The following is a 25,763-nucleotide window of genomic DNA, read 5'->3' as shown; positions in this document are numbered from 1 at the left end:
CTGTTGTAACCTATGGTTGTAAACTAATAGTGGTAAAAGTAGTGCTAGTAGTGTCCCACACTTATCATCATATATTGCCTGTTATGTAAGTTAACTATTGTGTTTGCTATAGAAGACTTTTGGGATAATAGTTATTCTAAAAACAAAAGTTCTTTCTTATTTTAAATTAGAGATGAAGAGCCATCACATGACCTCTTGTTTAGTGCCATGCAGTGAGTGAATTTTGACATAGCAGACCTTCATTAACAACACTGATTCACTTAGTTCACCAACTTAAAAGAAAAAAAATCTCTGCCGGGAACATACCTCACCTGTTAGAAAAACGAGTGTGATAGTGGATGCCATTAGAGAAGCACATCGATCAGACAGTAGATCATAGACTCACTTACCATCTTTCTCACACACCAACAAAAAAAAACAACCAGTAACACAAGTAAAACAGACCACTTTATGAAAACTCCTACATTTTAGTGATCTTAAGTGCGTGTTTATCCATATAAAACCATGGGCACAACAAAGGCTCCTTCTTCATCTTTTTTGAACACAGTCAGTGTACATGTAGTACAACAGCAGAAGCGAAACAGGCTGAGTAATGACTGAGAGGTTTGGGAAGGATCATTCCTGCATATTCAGGTTACAGTGACATTCATAAAGAAACTATTATTGCCAGTTCCCAGCTACAGTGTTCATGTGAAATCAGTTACTATAATTTTCCAAAGTTCAAAACATTTACACCTGCCCACCCCAATTTTTTTTAACATTTAAACAGAAATTCATATAACTGCAATTAGATAGCAATGCGATTACAATAATAATAAAAAGAATAACAATAATGTGCATTAGCCTTTTGATGAGAATTAACTTTATTTAAAAATTTAGGTCATATGCTTAACCATTGGTTCTCACAGGAACATGATTTAAGAACATTTTTAGAATCTAGAACCTTTTCCTCTTGATTGACTACAGACAATGCCCTGCCTCTACTGTGGAGTAAGGGCATACAAACTGAATGAAGTAACACTTTTGTATAATCACTCTTTTCAAAATTGTCAGCACTTCTACCATGGCCACATGTTGACCTTGAATATGAGAAATGTTCCATCTTCGAAAATCCCCTAATTACAGGGACTTCAAAAAGGTAGTTGAGGTAATTTTGAGGGTAGTAGGACCCATCCTCATGTCCACATCACCCTGGCAGCTACATCGCATAGAGGACTTTCATTTACATGTCAGGGTCTTCGATGTTAATTGAAGTGTCATTTCAAGCACCCATAACATTTATTACAGCAGGAATTTTCAAAACAATAAAATGACTGGAGAGGAGTGCTGCACTAGCAGCAGATGTGTCCCTAGTCTGTGCCCCAACAACAGCAATGTACGGTTTCATTTGGGAAGTTCAAATCATCAATACTGATTGCCTGAGGGACAGACATATTGCAGTAGCTTCTGACAGACATCCAGGACACTGATATGTAGGCAGGTGGTCACACATTAAGGATACACTTGCGGCTCCACAAATCAGACAAAAATGCTATCCTTCCACGAGACTGAGTTTACCCAAGAGGCTCGCTGCCATGCTACAGTAAGCCTTTCAAAGCCTTAGTCTACACTTGCTTTTGAAAATTATATTGTATTACTCTTTATCCTGTAGCCACGGAAGCTGAGAGTGGGAGTGGTTAATCATTTTTTTTGTCCCTTAATATAAATGCTTCCTGCTTGATCATTACATTATCTCGAGATAAATGTGGTTCATAGTTGAATCAAAGGATGAAGATGGTCTGATGATGATCTAACAGTCTTTTTGTATGAAATTGTACTGCCCGTTTCTGGAGATTTGAGAGTGATTCCAATGTGAATTAATCTAGGATAACAACCTCCTTATTCCAAGTGCTTTTTGGATAATAACTGGGGAGAGTTTTATTGAGAACCTACATGGTATTAGCATCACACGTGTTAGTATCCCAATGTATACGGAAATCAGTAATATCCTGTTCAGGATACTCCACTAGATACAGTGGAACATGAGGCCTCAAAGGTCACTGTGGTGTGTTCTCTCCACACTACCTTACTGTACGTTACCATTGTACGGTATTACTACCAGATATGACTGCACATGCAGAGATGACTAAAACTGTTAAGTATACTTTCATCTTCCTTCAATAATTTGAAGTGTATGAAAATACAACATAGATGTTAACTATAACTTACAGGTGTTATATAATCACATTGGACAAATTCCTGATTAGATAGAGTGATGCTTTAATTTAAAACAAAGTAAGAAAACAAGGGTGAGTAACAAATGATAAAACCGTATTTTCTCCTTCGAGCTAGCTAGCTTTCTAGTTTAAACTTCTGTCTTGAGTGCAAAGATGTGATGGACTAGTTTTATTAGAAGTTATGAGCCAAATTCCACGGTTTCCTCTGTGATGGGCTTGAACTCGTAGTTTCCTCTCCCGTCCATGTGGAGATAATACTTAATGACAGAGAAAAGAAGAAAGTCGATAAGTACGCTATAAGGCATTGTAAGTCACACACACTTTTTTCAAAATTGAAGTAAACCTTAATAAAACTGAGACTTGTCGGTTTAATTAAGTATCTAATATTGTATTTCAAACTACGGCCTGCGGGCCATCTGCGGCCCGCCATCCATTTTAAATTGGCCCGCCACAAAAAAAAACTACCAATTTAGAAGCACTTAAATGGCATTTAATTACAGCACTTTGTAGTTGTACTTTCTTGATTCTTGTTGTTCTGGGTTTTTACCCTTGAATTCACTTATTGTAAGTCGCTTTGGATAAAAGCGTCAGCTAAATGAAATGTAATGTGATGGACTATGGCCCACTGTATTGCAGCTGTCCCTCAGAACGCTGCCTTAGCATTTTGTGTAATAACCATGTGGAGTCATGAAGACCGGGGCCGGGGTCTTATCAGACAGCACTGATCAGTCAGTGTGTATGTTGTAAACGAGCAGCATTTGTAATCTGATCCTTCCGATTGAAAATTTTATATTGCCAGTGGATTCAGTTAGTCATGCTGCTTTTTCAATTAGCAAGAGAGGGACAAGAGAAAACCTGGAGGTATGTTACGAACTTACTTGAAAAAATTATTATAATGCTCACATTACATTTGGTAAGACACAAAGGATGGTTTTGACACTTTGTGAATTAATATCATAATTATGAAATAAGTACAGAACAGGTCTGTGTCTCAGAAGTTGAACTACAATCTGTATTATGTGGTCGCAACACACATCATAGTCTCATCGATACGCAAGAGAGATATGTTTTACCACAGATACATGGACCACTGACATAAGTGCAGTGAGTATGCTTAGAGTTTTGACTTTAACATGAGAAAGGTATTATGCACTGGTATGCTTCAGTTCACATAGGGCTAGAAGCTAAATCTTCTCAGAGAGGGTAAAGTAATATTTGCTGCAGGAGTATAATGATTTCATATGACAGCTCAGGGGCATGGTTAATAAGTCCTTACCTCATGATGCTTCCACAGAGACTTTCTGTGAGACACCGTGAACAAGCTGATTCCCACCTGTGAATTAAAGATAACATAACTTTTGCTGAACACCACACCAGATCCATGAGTCAAAAATTACCCACATCAACAGGAAGTGAGTCACTGCATCATCAAACTGCTTGAAAGTGCTTGAGATTTTCATTTTCAAAAACAAAGACCAGCAAAAAGGTGTGGCCTAATTCTGTCTTTGTATAATATTGTTTAATAAAAAATTTTCTCTGTCAAAATATCACAATTTACTGATGGATTTTATTTATCATTGTTTTGGTATTTGTTTTGCTGTGTGAACTGTAGCTGCCAGAATAATTTAGGTTTTGTTTGTCGCTGGTTTCAATGAACAATTATATACATAGAGCGAGTCATCATGTAATGTCAGGGAATATGTAAAACAGCAACAACTATCAAGAAATAATTAATTAAGCTGACATAAAACCTATAAACTTGGCATGTCATGTTGGGGTTGTCCTTCGGGATGTCTACCCTCATCAAATGCTGCTAGAGACTTTAATCTTTAAGACTTTAATCTTGATGATGTTTTCCTGCACGTGGCATCTATTTCACTTCTGTCCGTCCTGGGAGAGGGACCCCTCACATGTGGCTCTCTCTGAGGTTTCTACGTATTTTTACCCTGTTAAAAGGGTTTTTAGTAGTTTTTCCTTACTCTTGTTGAGGGTTAAGGACAGAGGATGTCACACCCTGTTAAAGCCCTATGAGATGAATTGTAATTTGTGAATACGGGCTATACAAATAAAATTTGATTGATTGATTGATAAACAGACTATCCTTTAGAGAGGGTGAATGTCTTCACATCACCAGTCACTTATATTTCCACACACTTCATGCAGAGTGATGTCAAGCTAGGTCTAAGCGAAAACATCAGTTATTTATTGTTGCACATTTACTGCAATAGTGTGTTTGAGTTTATCACAAGTGAGCATATATAAATGTGGGTTCTGAGAGATGTGCTATATTTGTGTGTATGAGTTGCATAGGATTACCGTCCTGCAGTGGCTGTAGATGAAATCCTCAACATCCACACTGACTGCACTGGTGCACTCATCCAGAATAGCAAACTGGGGTTTATGGTAGAACAGTCTGGCCATCTACATACATGAACAGAAACAGCTACACATTCATCATCTGCTCACATCGGAATCATTAGCAAATCAATACAGGGTTTCCCCCAGTGCTTTATAGGCCTGCCTTCGCAACAACTTTCACGCGACATGTCACGGAGAAAGCGTCAAAAAACCTTGGACTCCTTCTTTTTCTGGAGTCGGGGGAGCACTGGAGGAGACGATGAGGCCGCTCGTTCACCCCCAGGCCAAGCGGAGAGCATCGCCAGCGAGCCGCGGCTCGATGATGAGGCAAAGCCACAGCTAGTTAGCGCGGATGTTAGCGCGTCGGATGTTAGCATTTCGGATATTAGCACGTCGGATGTTAGCGCTTCGGAGCAGCCTGCTGCGAGCCGCGATGGGAAACATCGAAGTAGCGGATTTAACCCAAAGTTTAACCCAAAGACCTCAGGAACAGGCTGCGGGCGAAAAGCCTAACTGCCTGCCTCCGTATAAAAATAAATGGTCCCTCTGTGTCTGATCTTGACTACAGTAAGGCTCGGAGGAGTTCTTTCAGAAGCCGAGACGGATCACTTGCAAGAAGTAAAATATGTCACACAGCATACCTCTTCAGGCCCTGAGTTCCCTGTTCCCCCTTGGCCATGTTTGCACTTTTTTATTTATGTTAATTTATTTTACTTTTAAATGTGACCAGAAATGGCTTGTTTTCTTAGATTCACTTAGATTTTACTTGAAAACGAATTGATTATATTTATTTTTATTTTATTTATTATTTTTTTGTGTTTGTAAACTGTATTATGTAATATTAATAAGTATTGTTAATAAATGTCTTACAATAACAATTGTCATAATTTCAAAATTCCTGTCAACTTTTAACTTTTTTTTTTTACAAAAACACGGTCGGCCGCCGATCGGCTTCTCTAGCGGCCCTACCACCAGGCTTAGCAAGTTTTCTGGGGGAAACCCTGCAATAAGTCCAGTATTTGTCTGTGCTGATGGATCAAACAGCTTATTGTTATGATTCAATTGAGTGATTGTAAAGTGCCAAGACCCAATATGCGTTATCTCAAGGGACATATTAATGTGGAGACCAAATGATCTTCTTTTGACTCTTGAGTGGGGTGAACTAATTCTCAATCTGAAACCCCACTTTAGCTGTATGTGAGTATGAGCTGTGTTAATCGCCCCTCCAACACCATTTTTCATGTTATGTTTCCAGTACTGCCTGTTGACAGGGAGTGAGTGGGTCCTTACAGCCATCCTCTGCTTTTCTCCTCCACTGAGAACATCCATCCAGTCCTGGACTGAGTCCCAGCTGCCCTCCCTGCCCAGTATGTGTCCCAGCTGAACATTGTCGAGGTACTCCTTCAACACCTAGACATATACAGACAGAGTAAATTGTAAGAACTTAGAGACACACACAGTGATGGAGGTGAAAGTGTTAAGTGTATTGTGTCCACCTGATCAGAGATGCCTTTTCTCTTCTGTTCTTCATAGGTGTCAGGATAAATGACTTGATCCCTCAGAGAACCCAGAGTCATGTAGGGTCTCTAGAAAAACAACAGTCAACCAAGTGAAATGTATGATTAGAGGGTTGCATTAATTACTCCTTTAATAATTTAGTATGCTTTAGTATGTGTTCACAGTTCACATGTGTTATGAGAACTGTACTACAAATTGACAATGAAACTTGTATTTATGGCAGAAACATTTGATTACATTTGCTATTGAATATATATTTCTCGCTTGGCTGAAAAAATTGGCTGGTACTAGCTCATCACAATAGATTTACACAATTAAAGGTCCTATTTATCTTCAATTATCTGTCTTTGCAACACATTATTCTTTGTCAAACTGAATTTCCCAAACATAAACCAAATTGTTACTAAAACCTAAAGCTGGTACATAGCTGGCACTTAGGGAGGTCTTTTTTAGGTGTTAATGGTGAGAAAAGACTATTTACCTGTGGAACATAGAACAGCTTTCCTCGTTCAGGTTTTGTCAGTTGTCCGCCAAACAGAGGCCACAACTTAAAAAGACGTGTAGAGAAATAAACATAAGTACACCACATGTGCTATACTGACAAAATGATTATGTTGTGCTTTCTAGTCATTGTTATTTCTCCAGTATTAGCATCGTTACACAGGCTTCCGGTTAAATCTAGAATAGAATTAAAAATTCTCCTCCTCACCTTAAAGGCCCTGAATAATATGGCGACTTTTTATCTTAGAGAGCTGTTAGTACCCTATCAACCCACTAGAGCACTCCGCTCCCAGAATTCAGGCTTACTTGTCGTCCCTAAAGTCCCTAAAAGTAGAGTAGGAGCCAGAGCTTTTAGCCATCAAGCCCCTCTACTGTGGAATAATCTACCACTTTCAGTTCGGGAGGCAGACAATATCTGTTCGTTTAAGAGTAGGCTCAAAACCTTCCTTTTTGATAAAGCTTATAGTTAGAGCTAATTAGTGCAGCAGAACGTTACTTGTCCTATGTTCTAAAATAGGAAGCGTTTAGTTTAAAAAGGAATAGAGGTACTGATAGCTGATCTACTGAGTGGGCCACATGGTTTTCATCGTACTACCATACAAACCAGTGGCCAGTCAGATTTACCGTGAGCCTCAGTGTACCCCCAAGTTCTGCCTGTATCATTGATTACAAGGCAAAAAACCCTGATGACCCCTGCTTGACATATAGTATGGAAGCTTTCCTTGATGATGTTTTCCTGCACTTGACATCTATTACACGTCTCACCGTCCTGGGAGAGGGATCCCTCACATGTGGCTCTCTCTGAGGTTTCTACGTATTTTTACCCTGTTAATAGGGTTTTTTAAGTAGTTTTTCCTAACTCTTGCCGAGGGTTAAGGACAGAGGATGTCTCACCATGTTAAAGCCCTATGAGACAAATTGTAATTTGTGAATAAAATAAAATTTGATTGATTGATTGATTAACTGGAAGGTCTCTCACCTCTCCAAGTACTCTGAACAGAGAACTCTTTCCACAGCCATTTGGTCCACAAACCAGGACATTGGTGCCTGACCTCACCTTCAGACCCCAGAGAAACAACAAAAGGTTTGAATACAACATTACAGAGAAACTTTTACTCATATTATTAAAATCATGATATATGTTTGAGAAGCTTAACTAAAATTCAAGTTTTTCAAGCTAAGTCATGATTATGAAAGAGGATAGCTGTACCTCAAATGTGAGGTCCTTTATGAGGATGTCTCCATTGGGTGTTGCTAGTGGGGTGTGGTCAAATCTGCAAAAAAAATTAAAAAAAAGTGAGTTCATCAAACAAACGGAAAAATGCTGATATATTAAAATGACAAATATTAGACTTACTTAATGGTGTTATCTTTGTGAATAATTTGACCACTTCCTGGCACCAGTATGACTTTCTCTGTAGTGTCCGTTTCTGAGGGGAATGGAAGAAAAATCAGTAAAGCTGTTTGGCTGCAAAGCTCCATTTATATTTGATGAAAACTAATTTATCTGACATATTTCTATGTGATTAGGAGTCACTTGTACCCTTGTCTTGCTGGGAAACCATGGTGCGCTCATATTTGCCAGCATTCAGTTCTTTCAGGACTTTCATGAGTTCTGTAATACGAGACGTGAATCTGTGGGAACATACACATGGAAAAGACTAATTTGAATTTGTCAAAACAGATTTGAGTTCTGTCTGATTTGGAAGGGATGATAATATTGCATTCATGCCAAACACACAAGATAATATCAGCCGCTCTGCAGGGAGATCAGATTTACTGACATTTTAAAAAGAAAAGAAAAATAAAGTCAGAAGCAACAAATGGTCATCATTCAAGAATAGCCACAAAGTATCTGTTACCAAACCTATTTTCTATGTTAATTTGACTGGAACAGGGCTCAATACATTCATCTGACCACACATGTAATGCCTTGGCAGTGGCCAGGGATGTGCATCTTGACCAAGTGAAAGCAAACAGTTGATTGTGATTAATTCAGATAATACAATCTGAAAACAGAATTGACAAAAGAGATTATGGGCCATGAATTAGTGGATGAACCTGTCATTTAGTTTATAACACAGAATATTAAACTAAGCTTCAGCTCACCCTTATGTTTGCCGTTAACTTCATCATGATGATTCTGTGTCTTGGGCTAAATTTGTTACTTGAATAACTCAAACAACTTGATTGCAAAAAATCATTGGTTAAAATTCCAAAGCTTCATTTGATCTATTTAACTATGCACTGCTCAGTGGTCATGGTGTTTTGAACAGACAACCTGCTGTGGACAGCCTCACGCCCGCGCCATACTCTCTGCATGTGCAGCCTGTAATGGCTTGTTTACATGTTGTTCACATAGGCAACATGTCTGCTGCGTGCCTGCAGCGGAACTTTTACCTAAGGTTTCTGGTTTGACTACTGTATTCCTCGAATAAAAGTATATATATGCAACTTAATGCCACAAAACTATGGTATGAAGCTGTGCATCTTCTGGCCCTGTGATAACCAATCAAATCAAATATACCATAATGTCCCCATCGGGAAATTCTTCTTGGGCCAAAGTGCTACAGCAGCTGCATAACGAGCAGAACCTTGTTAGATTCAGTCAACAGAAACGCAGGTACGCCTTTATTTTGGAAAGCGCACAGGATGTGTTGCAAATAATTATCTATTTGACAGATTCTCTAGAAGAACAGCGCGAAGTGTCCCTATGCACATGTTGGTGTCATTTAAGATTTAAGTGAGTCGCCACTAAGTATGGGCAGCCATGTAAACTTTTAAAAAGAATTAAGGGAACACTTCAGTCACTTAAACTTAAGGGATATCAATCTTTCCCTTTAGGAAGCACAAGGGATTGTGAATCAATTTCACCTGCTTTGGTGCAAATGAAAGTGACAAAAAATGCAATGGAGAAGCAAAAGCAGTACAACCCCCAAAAAGGGAATGGTTTGCATGTGGTGGCCATAGACAATTGCTCTCTCCTTATCCTGTCTGACTGATTCATCTCTAGGTTTGTGTTCTGCTAGTGTCCTTGTCATTACTAGTAGCATGAGGTGGTGCCCACAGCCAAATCAGGTTGCACAGGTAGTCCAGCTCCTCCAGGATGGCACATGCTCTGTCTCGATTAATAACCGTTTTGGCTGTCTACCTTTTTTTCCTCTGTCTACCGCAATGTTTTCTTGTACTCACTTCTTTCTGTGTCAACTTTTTCTATGAGCCCATTCATTTAAATAAAAAAATTCAAAATTATATAATACTCACCCTGAGAGGCGGGTCATCTCTCGGCCAGCCAGTACAATCCTGCCCAGGGCCTGGGACAATCTGAGGAGCATTCTCCCACTCTGGTAGTAGTCCTGCAGGTCAAAAAGGTCCAGTTTACATTAGTAAAACCTCAAACATTTCAAACCAAGATTTGTCATTACATAAGTGTTTTGTTTATTCCAAAAGCAATTGTCATTTAAAGAAGATGTCACAAGAAATAATAAATCTTTATTATTAGCCGCTTATCATTAAGACTACTTAATAGTTGCTTATGGAGCTCTGTGTGCTTACTGCTTTGAAAGGTATATGTTGCATAAAAATACATGCCAGGCTTCCATTCGTTTCCATTAGTTTCAGTGCAGTAAAAAATTTGACTCGTTAAAATCCAAAGGGAGATAAACTTTACTGCTTGCCATTAAAGATGCATTTCTATTTTTAAGTTCCACGTTTTTTCATTTGATACCAATAGGCATGGAACAAGCAGACAATCTACATCTAAATGAAACATCAGCTAAATGAAATGAATGTAATGTAATGTAACGTAAATCTGATTTTGACCAGAAGGCTTTTGTGTGTGTGCTTTTTTCTCTAACCTCCAGCAGCACAGACTGTGTGCTGTGCAGGTGTCGAGGGTGGGACAGGTTTAGGAATGGCCGGCTAACCACCAGATAGCCCACCACAGTGGCCAGGTCTGCAGAGAAACGAGATGTTGATACATGAAAAAATTATATATTATTTGCATAACCATTCAACAGTTCAAATTTGATCAAATTCTATCGAAATCATCATCATATAGACAGACAATGGGATGTATTTCACTTACTCTTTTGATCAAGGTGATTCATATAAAAACAATACGTACAATTAAAGAATACTTCAAATTTACATTTTTAATCGTGGGATCCATCTAAAATTTGATGAAAATAAAAATCAAATTTCTTTGTAAAGGGAGGTGAGTTTCTCGTTTCAGATTTCATTTATAGGACCTAATTGTTGTCGATTAAACTATGAAATAGAAATACTTACACTTGGCTATCATGCTGTCTATAAATCCCATAGAGAAGCGAAAGAAGATGAAGTTATGCAAGTGGTCAACCTGGAAGAGCAAAAATGTGGAGAAACAAACTTTCAGCTTTTTTTATTTCGATAAAAAAAATCAAGTGTAGCTGTCGCATTTTTACAACTACCCGTTAGTAAAACCTTAATATTGCTCACCTCCAGTTATTTAACACTGGTGCATTATTGTTGAGGATTACACCAGGACAAAACTGACCAAAACCTATGCTACGTGTCCCATCTTAAAAGGGTAATATAATTGTGTTTTTATTATTTCAGAAACATAGCCATGTTTAATTCTTTTATCTCACATACAGATCTGGAAAACTCACGCACCTTCTTTCTTCTCACATTAACTGCTGTAACTCCCTTTATACCGGTCTTACTCAGAAATCAACCCACCGTCTACAGAATGCTGTAGACCAGTCCAGAATGCTGCTGCTCGGCTTCCAACACAATCCAACAATTGTACCATATCAACCCTGTTTAAGCATCCTTGTATTGGCTGCTTGTTCATTTTAGGATTGATTTATTTTCTAAAGCATACATGGGCTGGCCCCTCCATGTATTTGAGACCTTTGATCGTTCTCCGAGCCTAGACTAGTCTGAAGTCTAAGCTGAAAACCAAAGGAGACAGCCTTGTGATGGAAATCTGGAGATACAAGAGGCTGGAAACAACAAAGTTATCTACGTGTATTTAATAAGGGGCTTTCTGCAGAAAGGATCAACACAGGGAAACCACAAGGATCTCAGAGTGAAGATCGAGAAAAGTCAAAAACACAGATCTTATATAGGACGACTTGGGGCTGTCTCACTGAACCAATCCAGACTGGTTCAATAGGTGGTGGAAGGAGACGAATCTAAACACAACAGCTGATTCACATGTGTATCCTAAGGTGATAAGAAGACATACACTCCTTCCTCTGATGGGTAAGCAAGTCGCAAAAGGCTCTGGCAGTTTTCATGTCATAAACAGTTCAGACCATAAAACAGTTCAGGTCATAAAGTCATTAGACAAGGATGCATAAAGTTAATCTTCAACTACAAAATAGGTTTCAACCATACGAAGTAAATTTTTCCATTACAGCCTTTTCTGTGAGAGCCCCTACACTTTGGAACAATCTGCCAGAAGAGAGAAGACTTGCGAACGGTTAACTGTTTGATCTCACATTTAGTAAAAAAAAAAAGAAGCTTTTAACATCAGACTTTTACTGCTTTTATTATCCGTATCTCTTTTATCTTATTTTTTATTTATTTTTTGTAAAGCACTTTGTTAATTGTATTGAAAAGTGCTATAAAATGAAATTATCTTTATTTTTTATAAAACACTCTCCTGCACACACCCACATCAATAAGACATTCTGGCTATGGTCAAAGGCGATAGAGGAAAATAACTCATGCAGTCTCACAACACATTCTGTCTTTGTGGGAAACACTGCCAAAATGTTACCAACCAGCTTCTTGAACGTGGCATGGATGGTCTGTTTTTCCCTTGTGTTCCCATTGTAGAAGGCAATCTCCTCACTGGAGAGACAAAATAACAGATAAATACATTGTATTCAACAAATGCAGTTACATAGCAGTGTTTATTGTTACCTGTTGGTGATCAGGCGAGAGTTTACATAACGGTACTCTCCCTCGTAGCGCTGCTCTGTGACTGTCATCTTGCCCATTGGCCTCCTCAGTCTAGTCAGGAACAGACCTGAGATCAACAAGTATGCCATCATGACAGTTGGGCCCTACGTAGGTGAGGGAAGGTAAAGACAATCAAATCATTTCATATATTCAGACTATAGAATTTGTGAAGATTGTGTTTGAGTGTCTGCTCGTTTCTGTCCCTCTTCACACACAAACTGATAAATCACATGTATTCAGTTATTAATCGATGATATCCGATCATGACTCCGGATCGTTCCGCTCACTATGACTCTGATGTCCTGAATGTGCGTGTCACGTCTGGTGTTGTAAAACAGGTTTAAACATGTGTTTCATAAGCTCTAGAGCATTGGTTCCCAAACTGGGGTACATGTACCCCCAGGGGTACGCAAAGTGGTTCAGGGGGTACGCAGGGGAAATATTTGATTTAGGTTTTGCATAGCGCAACATCTTTTGTTTCCTATCGCACGTGCTGCGCGGGGTACGTAGCTGGAGATTGAATGTCTGAAGGGGTACGCGACTGTAAAAAGTTTGGGATCCACTGCTCTAGAGCTCCCAAAGTGTGGGCCGCAGCCCCCTGGTGGGCTGTGAAGCCACTGCAAGTGGGCCGTGAGAGGTCATCAGAAATTAAATAGATAGAAAAGTTTCAGATTTGTAAGTAAGCGTTGATTATCACAAAAAATTATAATTGATTTAAAAAAATAAAATAATCATCAGTTTAGCTGGGAATCATAGCTGAGGGAGAACTTTCAATCAATCAATCAAATTTTATTTGTATAGCCCATATTCACAAATTACAATTAGTCTCATAGGGCTTTAACAGGGTGTGACATCCCCTGTCCTTAACCCTCAGCAAGAGTAAGGAAAAACTACTAAAAACCCTTTTAACAGGGTAAAAATAGGTAGAAACCTCAGAGAGCCACAACTTTGTTGTGTACTGTGTCGAGCAAGATGGAGCAGAGGAAAGCTGCTAATGACGAAGTGGAATCAGAAATTCCAACTGAATCATTCAAAACTAAAAAGAGGACTCGCAGAAAGGACTCAAGTGAGTACCTCTCGCTGGCCCAGAGGAAAATTCCCAAGCCTGTGTGTGTGTTGTGTGCTGAGATGCTAGATAACAAGTCTCTGGGACCATGTAAAGTGCGCCGCCGCCATTTAGACACTAAACATGGACAATACTTATCCAAGCCTCGAGAATCTTTAAAAAATACGCCAGGAGAGCATCTGAGCCAGCTAAGTGATGTTGCCGCGGGGCCACTTAAGCACCTTAAGTATATTTTGTTACGTCTCAGATGTGTTTTTCTTCTCCCTGATATTCTTGTTGTGCTCTTTTATACAGACAGTAAGAATATATTTAAAAGATCCACTATTTGCAAATTGTTACTCTTAAATGTGGATGTTGTTGGATTTGCACTGCATATGCCTACGTTCATATACAATTATTTTAACTATAAAATGAATAATTTCTTTGGTAATAGATAATTATAGTCCTGTGTGTGGATCATAGAGTTGTGGTTAAAGGTGTGGGTGGGCCTACACCTTTAGAGAATCAAAGGAACACAAAGTAAACATCAGTCCTGTACGTGTCCTAAAACTAGTGATAAATGCTGTGGTTTATTGTTATTGTTAACTTAGACCAGGGGTCGGCAACCCGCAGCTCTGGATTCATATGAACGTGAATGTAAGGGAACGTCACGTTAATTTGTTAAATGATCATCGTATCAGGCAAGCATGAAATACCAGGAGCACGCGAGTGGGCGAGTGTGTGTGTGTTCCCAGACAGCGCAGACACACACAGGCCCCGGGGCTCTGCCCCCTCGCACTCGCTCAGAGAGACACAGTGAGATCAGAGCTGTGAAGCAGCCGCTCAGTGGAAAGTCCACAGAGTTCCTCTGGTCTCAGATGCTCAGAGATCAGCACTGCAGCTTCTTGATCAGAGCAGAAGCTGCAGTTGGTTTTTACCAGCTTCAGTTTCTGTGTCCGCCTCCAGTCTGACCTGCTCTCACTTTTTGTTTTAAAATTTCGTCAACTTAAATATGCGTCACATCCTATTACGTCTAAAGGCTGAATTATAGTCCTGCGACTGCAACCGCGGAAGGCCACGCAGCTGCATCGACGGACTTGTTTTGGTTTATACTTCCCTAACGTGCTGCGCGTGTTGCAACGCAATTCACCGCCAGAACCCTAGGCGGAGTAACGTTTTTTTTCAAAGACAAAACACACAAAGAAGAGACGTCTTCTTCTTCGTCGACTGTTTATTTACATCGCCACTCCGGCTCCTCATAGCCTATTTCTGGCGGACAAATCGGCCAGTCAGTGACGGGTTATACAAGTGGTCATACTTTCGGATCTCTTCTGCCAAGTGCTCTTCTATTTGGTCCATATTCGTTCTTTTAAATCTTCCGTGATTTCCGCGTATTGTGGGCCATGAAACCGGAAACCAGACTCCGGACGGGATGTAGTAAGCAGACCAATCACAAGCCTTGCGGGCTGCGTGAGGCTCGCGTCGTTTTGTCGTATAGTTAGAAAAATTGGCCGACGCACGCAAGCCCGCAGAGGGCAAGAAAGGGGCGTGTTGCGTGTCTTGCGTGCATGCGTGCGTGCGTGCAACCCGACTATAATTCGGCCTTAAGGCCTGGCGCTCTTGCCTGCAGGTCGCTAATCTATGTTTTCCGACCCCCGGCCTCAGTAAACTAACCATGGATAAATCCCCAAAAAGAAAAGACTGGGAGGAAAATAGAGTTTAATTCTGCTTGGACAGATTAATTTGCTTTCATTGCCAACGATGCAGGTTTGTCTGTTTGCTTGATATGTGGCGAGGAGTTAGCAAACAACAAAAAATGTAATGTTGAAAGACATTTTCAGAGCAGGCACACAGCATTAGCTGAAAAGTATCAAGCTCGAGGTGAGCGAAAAAGCATAGTTCTGTGTTTAATTTATTTCAAAGTAGGACTTACACATGTATTTTTTTCCCTTCATCATAAGAAGGTGTTAGCAAGAAATGTTAACAGTTTTCTTTATTGTTATTATATAATTTCATAAATGCAAAAAAACTTTAGTTTCTATATATATATATATAGTATAACTATATATGCAACTTTATAATCTTTGATATCAATTATGTTGTGCAGCTCCAGACAAATTTTATTTGGGGGAAGAGGGGCCTAAAAAGGCTCTTTTGTTAGTAAAGGTTGCCCACCCCTGACTTAGACCAATCTGGAGGAACACGACCGTTATCAAACATATTAAAAGTTTGGACCTAATGTCTCAGTGAGGTTGTCATTTAAGTAGGTTTGATTTGTGTATTTTTTTTATTTACATTGACTGAGAGGAAAGAGGAGCATAACTAAATCTGTTTGTCTTTGGAAAATCTACTTACCTGAGCACCAATGGCACTTGTCAGCTTGAAGATGTACAGACCAATATCCAGAATAGGCTGCAGATGAAACAAATATTTGTAAATAACACTAGTAGACAATAAATGACAGACGTGTTGAAACATCCTGGTATATACTGCTTGTAATGTCCCTATTTCCAAACAGAGTAACACTTCGAAAGTGCTTAACTACTCTATACCCGCTAAAGGTAATCGACCCAGTGAGGATGTCAACTTATCAACATTTTAAAGAAACACACACCTTGCAGGACCTGTCTGAATTTGATTTGTCATTGATTAACAATGCATTTAGGCAATTCTCACATTTAAAAAAACATGTGAATACCTTATGGGTAGGGGCACATTTTCACTGGCCCATTCTCTCCCTGCACCTCTGCTGGCCTCTATACTATGGTTGTAGTGTACAATGCTAAGGCACAAGGCCATCATGCTTGATGCAGCAGGACTGTGTCATTCATTTTGTATAATCTGCCTGGAACATAGAGTTTAAGTTGTGATGCTTATTTAATTTAGTAACAAAAAGTCACTGTGGAGCACTCAAAAATGTAAACCTTGACTTTCTCATTTACTGTGCATCCTAGAAAATTGCAGAATATTTCCCAGCAGACAGTTTAGACAGTCTGGTACCTTGCTTAGGTTGGAATAAAGGTCCACCACACTGTTGCAGAACTTCTCCACATCTTGTGTCAATAGCTGGTCTGCATTGGCTATCCGATTGTCCAGATTTCCCATTTTGTAGAAGGTGAAACCTCTGAAGAGGAATAACACAGGTGAAGACTTGGAAACACACATGCAGTTCTACAGGTGAGTGAAAAGTCAGAGAACCACAGGATTTCCATGTGGTCATTTAACATTTTCAGTTTCATCTTTTGTTCTTAGAATAAGCACTCGATCTTTCCCACAAACAGATTAGGTCATTATGTTCCATCAAAATTTAAATTTGCTAATAAATTGCATCTCAAAATAAGCTGTTGAGTTCTGGTCCAAGCTAACAATTAAGTGTTTCAATTTTTATGTTCTGTTTGTTAAGTGTTATATGTTTAAAATAGTTTAAAATGCGAATCACAATTACACAGAACCCAATATGATGAAGTTATTATCAAATAATAGGATATGATGGTACAGCATATACTGTAATACTTACTGCAAATATTGGTCATACAAGTGCTTTGTGAGCCTCTCACGAAACCTCAGCTTCAACTCATATAGGCCTAACTTCAAGAAGTTGTTCACCAAGGCAATCTGGAATGATCCACAATGACAATTACAAAACAAGTTGCAGGTTATACAATCCTTATAATAATGTTTGTTTCCAATAGGATAGAGAATGAGGAGATCATGCACTAGTATAATAATATTGAGTATTGTTTAATAAGAGCAATGCAAACTCAAAACTTAAAGAATCTGAAATTCTTAGAAATAATCCATGTTTTTCTTTTTGCCAACAAATCAACAATAAATGTATCCTGCTAACAAGTATTGTGTGTGTATCCAAAGTTTGATATTGCTTAGTATTTGTTGCCATATATCCCAGCATACTTTATTTTGACTCAATATCATACCAGCCTGATGCAATAAACAGTTGATAGTAAAATGGGGATCACTTGGCCAGGGAATGACCTCCATCCAATTCTTCTTGTTTCTTCAAGTAATCGTTGCTAAAAGCTACAGCTGACAGCTGTGTAATGAATCTAATGATACATTTTCAAAAATGAAACTACACTGTATATTAATGTCTATAGTAAAATTTACTACAGAAGAAAACCACTTAAATAATATGCAGGATAATTAACTGACATTGAACTATAAATGTTACACAATAATAATAAAAATAGCAATAATAATAATAATGTAGCAATGTATATTATACTTCAGTGTGTGTCAAAAAGAAAAAATTTACAAAATGACTTACAAGTGGCATGAATTTCATGAAGCTGAACAAGAAGATCTTGAAATCTTTTGTTGAGCGACCGATAATTGCACTGCAAACCACAACATGCACAAAGATGAGCAAACATCACCAAGTAGGTAACAGGGTAAATTGTCTATGCAATTGTGCTATCAGCAAAAAAACACAAGACTTATTCATATGGAGATACCCTCCCAGGTTGCTTCCCAACTAAATTTGGTAAAATTCTGTCAATGTTTTGTCGAGTTCTAAAGCACCCCTTTAATGCTTTAAAAGGTTTATATGGATATCATTATTACAATCACAATTCACAGAAGCCATGCTAAACAATATCAGTACTTGTAACCTCAAGAATAACTTGCTTGTGGGATTATCATTTAATAACAGTGTCCCTTTTTAATTGTAATTTTAGTTGTTTAATTTACTTTAACCTGTTGTAGGCATAAACTTAATAACACTGTTAAGTTGTTACAACTGTATTCTACATTTTCAGATGGTAAATTGATTGAGGGTCAGCAGTATTGATTCATTACTTTAAGTTGATGAATTAAATAGACAATGACCTGTGAATTTGACTTTTAAACTGAAAGAAGTTACAAGGCCATATATGTTTACTCTGCGAGGAAAGCCTATGTAGTGGACACAATGTTTTTTCCTTAAATTGCTATACCTGATCATTTACATTTTTGGACTGATCTCAGTTTTTTTTTTATTAGACACATGAACACAAAACTTAAATGGAATTACATGTTAAAATACTTTCCACTTAATACTAACAGTATTAATTTCACGACCAGCTAAACCCACACTTCAGTGTTATGGCTGAAGGAAGTTTAGAAATAAAAAAAGAACCACACAACTTACAAAGCAGTTAGAGTTAGTGGTTATAAACATGGCTTTCCACCTCTATGAGAACATGTGACAGTTACCCCTGGTATGACTGATATGTAGGAACAAAAGTGCTTCTTAAATAATCTGATGTCTCTGCTTATTATACCGCTGTGAGGAATCAAAATAAAGTCATCAGATCCTGCAAGGAATTAAATAACAATACATTTGCGGACAGCCTGAGCATTTTCATTACAACTTAAGAGAACATTAACAGCTTGATACAGTGACTGACCTAAAACTGGCAGAAGCAGAAAACCAATTATAATGCAAACTGTAAAAAATTATTGGGGTAAATTGGTGAAATACAGAAATACCTGTTTAAATGTGTGTCTTAACCATGGCCAATGAATTGGACAAATGAGTGGCTGTGGTTTAGGAGGGAGAGCAGGTTCTCTACTAATCAGGCGGTTGGTAATTTGATCCCAGTTTCCTCCATATTGCCTGCCTAAGTGTTCTTGGGCAAGATTCTGAACCCCAAATCCTGCAAGCAGTATATGGCTGATGCATGATAGTTAGATGCACTATGGTAAATGGTTTTGGTAAATGGTTTTGTATTTATATAGCGCTTTTCTAGTCTTGATGACCACTCAAAGCACCTGTATGAATGCAAAACTGTACTGTAAAGCACTTTGAGTGGCCATCAAGGCTGGAAAGGCACTATATAAATACAGACCCTTTACAGTATTATTTTAGATGGAGAGTGTAAATGCTTCTGGAAATAAATTTCTACTTATTGGGAATTTTCAACTGACAAAACAGACTTAAATAACAACCTTTATTTAATTATCAATACAGTATTCATTATTAAAATCAGAAACATGCTGTCTCAAAAGGATGTTGAGAAACTAGCGCAAGCATTTGTTACCTCCAGACTGGACTATCTCTCGCTCTCTACCCAACCAGTGGAGGCAGATGGCCTTCATTGAGTGATATACTGCAACTGTTTAGTGTTACAAAAGGGAGCACTAGATATTTTATGAATTTACCTTCCTCGAATCACGATAACAACAAAGGCCCTTTGGATGTTGCACGGTAAATTTGAAGTAGCAGCTTTTGGTTTTTATGGGCATGGTGCAACATGACCAATGGTATTAGATGTGCTGTTTAAAGTGAGGCTCCTGGGACTATGAAAGCATTTTTCATACATACAGTATTGGAGTACTGAAACAATAAAACAAGAGCAAAAAGTCATGATTACTGACTGCACTATATTATATTTAGTTTTCCCATCTGTGAACATAAGACTGAGAGAGTTGTCATGGCTGCTACATAATAACAAGATAATATTAAGATGACTATTTAGAAAGAGCTATTTTAAACTTTAAATGATAATCAACACAGAATCTCACCTTTCAATCATGGTGCCGTTCTGGATCATCCATACGTCACAGTAGGTCCTGGTCACTAACATGGCAGCGATAAGCAGTAGGTATCCAGTCTGTGTTGGAAAGAATAGTTAGGAGAGCCTGTCAAACATTGCCTATCATAAAGTCCTTTATCATCCTGCCCTTGACTCTGCTTCTATCTGCTGACCTGATCGGATAAGGCCGAATGAAAAACCAAGAGCCATGTGACTGTGACCTTTAATTATGGAGCTAAGGTATCTGTGTCAAAGGGCTCCTCTCTCTGTCATGTCATATTGAATAATGTCTCAAATGTCCAAATCTTGGAGTTGTTTTATACACAAGCAAACTGCATACAGGACAAATAGAACTGAATCATTATTCTGTAATGATAAAGACTTCATGTGAAATCACTTGCTGTATTTTGAGTTTCATCTGACATCCTATGACAAGTGTATATTTTATATACAGGCTGAGTGTAACCCTTGTTAGGTTCAAACCAAACATGAAACTAGGTACAGACTATCCTTACAAAATCTAAAAATATGCATGATCAAGTTTTACAAAGGCCTTTGTGTTTTTGATAAAAGCTTACAGTAAACATGAAGAATATTTTTTTAATTTTAGGAGCTATTCTTCATTACCTATGTAGCTTTAACAGCTCAGTATTGACACTATTATATATCATATTAAATTATCACAAAAATATCAAAATCAGTTTGCATGTTATAAATTCCAAATGATCAAATTTTATAACCTAAATCTTTAAATCAGTGAGTTACAGTCCATCCAATATATATTCACAGCGCTTCACTTTTCCACATTTTATTATTTTACATTTTATTCCAAAATGGATTCCATACATTTTTTTCCTGAATATTCTACCTCATAATGAGAGATGTTCAATCAGGTTCAAGTCTGGGCTCAAGCAGGTTTTCATCAAGGATGTCTCTCTACATTGCTGCATTCATCTTTCCCTCGATCCTGACTAGTCTCCCAGTTCCTGCCGCTGAAAAACAACCCCACAGCATGATGCTGGCACCACCATGCTTCACTGTAGGGATGGTATTGGCCAGGTGATTAGCGGTACCTGGTTTCCTCCAGACATGCTGTTGGCTGTCAGGCCAAAGAGTTTAACTTTGTTTCATCAGACCAGAGAATTTTGTTTCTCATGGTCTGAGTCCTTCAGTTGGCGTTTGGCAAACTCCAGGCGTGTTGTCATGTGCCTTATTCTGAGTGGCTTCTGTCTGGCCACTCTACCATACAGGCCTGATTGGTGGAGTGCTGCAGAGATGGTTTTCCTTCTGGAAGGTTCTCTTATCTTCACAGTGCAACACTGGAGCTCTGTCAGAGTGATAATCGGGTTCTTGGTCACCTCCCTGGTTAAGGCCCTTCTCCCCCGATCGCTCAGTTCGGCCGGGTGGCCAGCTCTAGGAGGAATGGAGGCCACTGTGCTCATTGGGACCTTCAATGCTCCAGAAAATGTTCTGTACCCTTCCCGAGATCTGTGGCTTAATTCAATCCTTTCTCGGAGGTCCACAGACATTCCTTGCCTTTCCAAATCTTGTCCAATCAACTGAATTTACCAGAGGTGGACTCCAATCAAGTTGTAGAAACATCTCAAGGATGATCAGTGGATACAAGATGCACCTGAGCAAAATGTTTAGTGTCATGGCAAAGGCTGTGAATACTTATGTACATGTGATTTTTTCGTTTTTGAATTTGTAATAAATTGTCTAAAAATGTCATAACAATTTTTTTCACGTTATCAGTATGGGGTATTGTGTGTAGAATTTTGAGGAAAAAATATATTTAATCCATTTCGGGTTAAAGGCTATTACATAACAAAATGTGGAAAAAGTGAAGCACTGTGAATACTTTCCGAATGCACTGTAAGATTCCTAGGAATCAGTACAAAGTATTTGACCGCCCATTGCTCTCAAAGCCACAATTCGTTGTGACATGGATTAACATTCATACCGCCAATATTCTGTTCTATCACATCTCAAAGATGTTCAACTGGATGGACATTTTTTGACTTGGCAGGTAACTCACTGTCATGTTCATTGAACCAGTTTGAAACAACTTGTATTTTGTGACATGGCCAAAAAGGATGATCATTGACAGCAATAATACTCAATAGACAGTGGCATTCGAAGAGTTATTGTTATTAAGGTACTAAGTCTGTAAAGAAAACATTCCCCACACCAGCTAATTGTTTCTATGTACACTGCAGCTTCAGGTTTGTGAGCTGTGCTGACAGGAGTTGAACCTGCTGTGGTCTCTGCTGTTGGAGACCATCATCAACAAGATGTTTCCTTCCAAAGACGTGCTGCTCACTAGATGATTTTTTGATTTTCACACGTTCTTAAATAACTCTTGAGACTGTTCTGTGTGAAAATGTTATGAGATCAGCCGTTTCAGAAAGCTCATACCGGCCAATCTGACACCAATAATCATGTCATGGTCACTGCGATCAAACTTACATCATTCTGATGTTATGGAAACACTGGGTCGGCCTGTTGGTCTGTTTCAATCTTGTTATCTAATTTGTTACAAATAATATAGCTGTGGTTATATTCTTTGTGTCACAGACACTCGTCTATCTTAAACAGAACTTTCAATTCAAAATCCATAATTAACTCTTTCTAGGTGTATTTGTGTATGTCTGATGATATTACCATGAATAATTCAATTAAAGTTAATTCAGTTTAGTACTCCTTGACCCTGATTAACCATGAGATTTCCCCAGTCTGTCCAACTTTCCTGTACCGATGGTGTTAAAAAGTTTATCAGCATTTCAATGTCATACCTCCATGCAGAATAATCGAGGCACCAGGATCCGTACAATCTGGAAGATTCTGAGGAAGAAATCCTTGTCCACTCCTGCTCGATCTTTTCTGCCATCTTTCTGTAAAAAGACATAACAATGGTTCTCTTGGACTCTACTACAGCCATTAATGAAAATGTTTAAAACAAACTTTAAAGGCTTCAGACACTCAAATGTGAAAATAAGACTAAAGTACCTCAGTGTTCAAGACAAGATCAGAGCCTCCTTTTCTACTGCAAAAAAAGAGCAAATCAAATTGATTATTAAGCTGATTTAAAGTTAAGCAAGTAAGTAAGCAAAATATACTTTTAATCATCAGGGTTATCACATCACTTCTAAAACAAAACTTGACTTGTTCGGTGCCATTAATAGGACCATTATAACAAAGAAATGTAATAGATGCTAGATATTTTACAGTTAAACCGTAAACTTTAATATAAATTACTATAATTAAAACACAAAATAAGTCAATATACAGTACTTCGAAATAATATAGAAATTTCTTTGTACATAAAATGTAAACATAAATGCACATTGTTTTTTCTGTAAAATAAAAGTTATATATTGACAAACGCTGAAAACGTATACAAGTATGGCTGATCGTGGTGGTGGTGGCGGACCCTGTGTCGCATTGGCATCGGGTACGGGCATTGGACAAGGACCGCGGCGGTGGCTCGTGGTGGGTGGCGGTGGACGGTGACTGGAGTGGCGTTCTGGTCTGGATGGTGGATCGTGGTCCTGCTGGTTGCTGATCATGGACTGTGATTGCAGCGGGACTGCTTGGGGTTGTCCTTCGGAATGTTTACCCTCATCAAATGCTGCTAGAGACTTTAATCTTTAATCTTGATGATGTTTTCCTGCACGTGGCATCTATTGCACTTCTGTCTGTCCTGGGAGAGGGATCCCTCACATGTGGCTCTCTCTGAGGTTTCTACGTATTTTTACACTGTTAAAAGCGTTTTTAGTAGTTTTTCCTTACTCTTGCTGAGGGTTAAGGACAGAGGATGTCACACCCTGTTAAAGCCCTATGAGACGAATTGTAATTTGTGAATATGGGCTATACATATCAAATTTGATTGATTGATAAATTGGTAGATAAACAAACTACTTTACAGACACATTCACAGCAATCATGCAAGACAGCTAACCCAACGGGTTTGGAATCAAGGATAAACAGTGTACTTTGGTGAGTAACAATCAAAATAAACAGAGATGCTTGCATGGAAGAAAAAAAATGTGGACACCTGGGGCTTATGACAGTTAGGATTATCTGAAGAGATAAAAGCAGGCCCTGAGGAAAAGTGTTGCTGTTATCTAGTAAATCATTGTGAAGTACTTGAAGGCAGGATTAATCCGAAAACCTTAAGGCATTTATTTATTCTTTCCTCTCGTAATTTCAGTGTAGTTGTTTACCTGTCTTTATCAATGACGGGTGTGGTAATTGCAGACAAGAGATGTGGAGGGACAGAAAACCACACAGGTCTGCATAGAGGAAATGGAAATAGAGCCACTAAAGAAGATGGTCTACACACTGAGTGTGTCGGAGTCAGGGCTACACCTGTTTAAACAGTCCCGTGTGAGATTCGTTTGGATATCTTTGGCAGACCACATTGTGCATTTTACCCTGGCATATGAAAACATCGAAAAGCTTGTATGGCTGAGCAACTGGTGAAAAGAATATTTGACTTTGTGAACTGGTTGACTCAAGTCATATTACACAAGTTCACACTGTTTCAAATAATATCATTACTGTATAAAACTTGGGTCATTTATTCTCACTTCTCCACTGATCAGACTATATTTATAGATACTATAAGTCTGGAATGTTATCCCCATGACAAATTGTCACACAGTAGTTGTGTCTAGTGTCTGTGTTACGGATATTTGGAAAATTAAAAAAAGGAGCCCTAACAAAGGTTCTGGCAGTTAAGATTGTAAAAATTTACTCACATGAAAGATAGATAGTGAGAACATAACAAAGTTAAATTATTTGTAGTAAAGGTGATATGGACACAATATACACCCCTTTAAAGTACAAGTTACAAACAGTTTTTCTAGTTAAAAAGTTTTAGGGTCAAGGACAGCATCCATTTTAAGGTTGTCTTCCTGCTTAAATAAACATTTTAAACGTAAATCTGAAGCATATACTAATACACTAAAACAATCTTATTTCTCCTCTTATAATCAATCTTCTTTATGCAGCATACACAAACTGCTTATATCAATTCGGAATGGTCGTGGAGACTTGGCTGGTAAGAAGGATACAATTCAGTTAACCATTTAAAAATGGAAACTATTCTGTCCAAGCAAAACGTGTTGCTGAGTAATAATGTCAGACAGATCAGTTATAAAGAAACCAATGGTTAACTCCACTCGGAGACACGACTGAACATATCAAGTCGTTAACGAGTTGGCGCAAGCTTCACGAATCCCTCATTTTAAGGCTGTCGATTGAGCAATTCGTGACAGGCATTGGTTTGGTCACGGTAAATGTGGTTTTTCGGTCAGGGAAATGAGAGTGACAGGAGGTCGATGTCACCTGCTTGAACGAGGAGGGAAAGAAGCTAACTAGCATCCCGATATCCTGGTTTTCTGCGCTTCAATGTGGACGTTAGTGTTAATAACTTACCCGTCCTGTCTGTGCGTCCGTCTTCTACGTTTCAGCAGGTATAAAACCAGCAAAACGCCGCCTGCTATTGAGGAGTTCTTTGCTGTTACATATCTACTGAAGGCCGCCATGTTTTTGACACAGCGACCGATTTAGTTGTTTGCTTTGCTCGAGGTTGCTACAGTGGAACTCTGGGAGTTGCAACGTCTTCTTCTC

General features: G+C 38.6%; 1 protein-coding gene across 2 annotated transcripts; it reads right to left on the bottom strand.

Annotated features, from left to right (window-relative positions):
* Positions 1-434: 434 nt before the first annotated feature.
* abcd3a (ATP-binding cassette, sub-family D (ALD), member 3a) lies at positions 435-25,763 on the bottom strand. Of its 2 annotated transcripts, none has more exons than XM_053412786.1 (23): positions 25,569-25,763; positions 23,136-23,169; positions 22,922-23,020; positions 20,116-20,204; positions 17,879-17,948; positions 17,111-17,208; positions 16,594-16,717; positions 15,949-16,005; positions 12,510-12,652; positions 12,368-12,437; positions 10,884-10,953; positions 10,451-10,548; positions 9,858-9,949; positions 8,137-8,228; positions 7,951-8,023; positions 7,804-7,867; positions 7,573-7,650; positions 6,574-6,639; positions 6,071-6,160; positions 5,865-5,984; positions 4,533-4,637; positions 3,493-3,549; positions 435-2,473 (listed from the first exon to the last, which is right to left on the bottom strand). In XM_053412786.1, the coding sequence occupies exons 1-23, from the start codon at positions 25,676-25,678 to the stop codon at positions 2,396-2,398; spliced, it is 1,977 nt and encodes a 658-aa protein (XP_053268761.1). In that variant the 5' UTR covers positions 25,679-25,763; the 3' UTR covers positions 435-2,395. The 2 variants fall into 2 exon arrangements, with proteins under 2 accessions (XP_053268761.1, XP_053268760.1); XM_053412785.1 differs by having other exon boundaries at positions 23,136-23,172; positions 25,569-25,762.

The sequence above is a fragment of the Pleuronectes platessa genome, chromosome 20, assembly GCF_947347685.1.
Source record: "Pleuronectes platessa chromosome 20, fPlePla1.1, whole genome shotgun sequence".
Taxonomy (NCBI): Eukaryota; Metazoa; Chordata; class Actinopteri; order Pleuronectiformes; family Pleuronectidae; genus Pleuronectes; species Pleuronectes platessa.
Note: the sequence above shows the minus strand (reverse complement) of the source record. Positions and strands in the feature narration are given on the sequence as shown.

Coding starts and splice junctions, on each gene's coding strand:
- abcd3a (XM_053412785.1), bottom strand. CDS start 25,678: ATGGCGGCCTTCAGTAGATATGTAACAGCAAAGAACTCCTCAATAGCA. Junction 23,173..25,568: donor CGGACGCACAGACAGGACGG/GTAAGTTATTAA, acceptor CTTTTTTTGCAG/TAGAAAAGGAGGCTCTGATC. Junction 10,549..10,883: donor AGACAGCATGATAGCCAAGT/GTAAGTATTTCT, acceptor GTTTCTCTGCAG/ACCTGGCCACTGTGGTGGGC.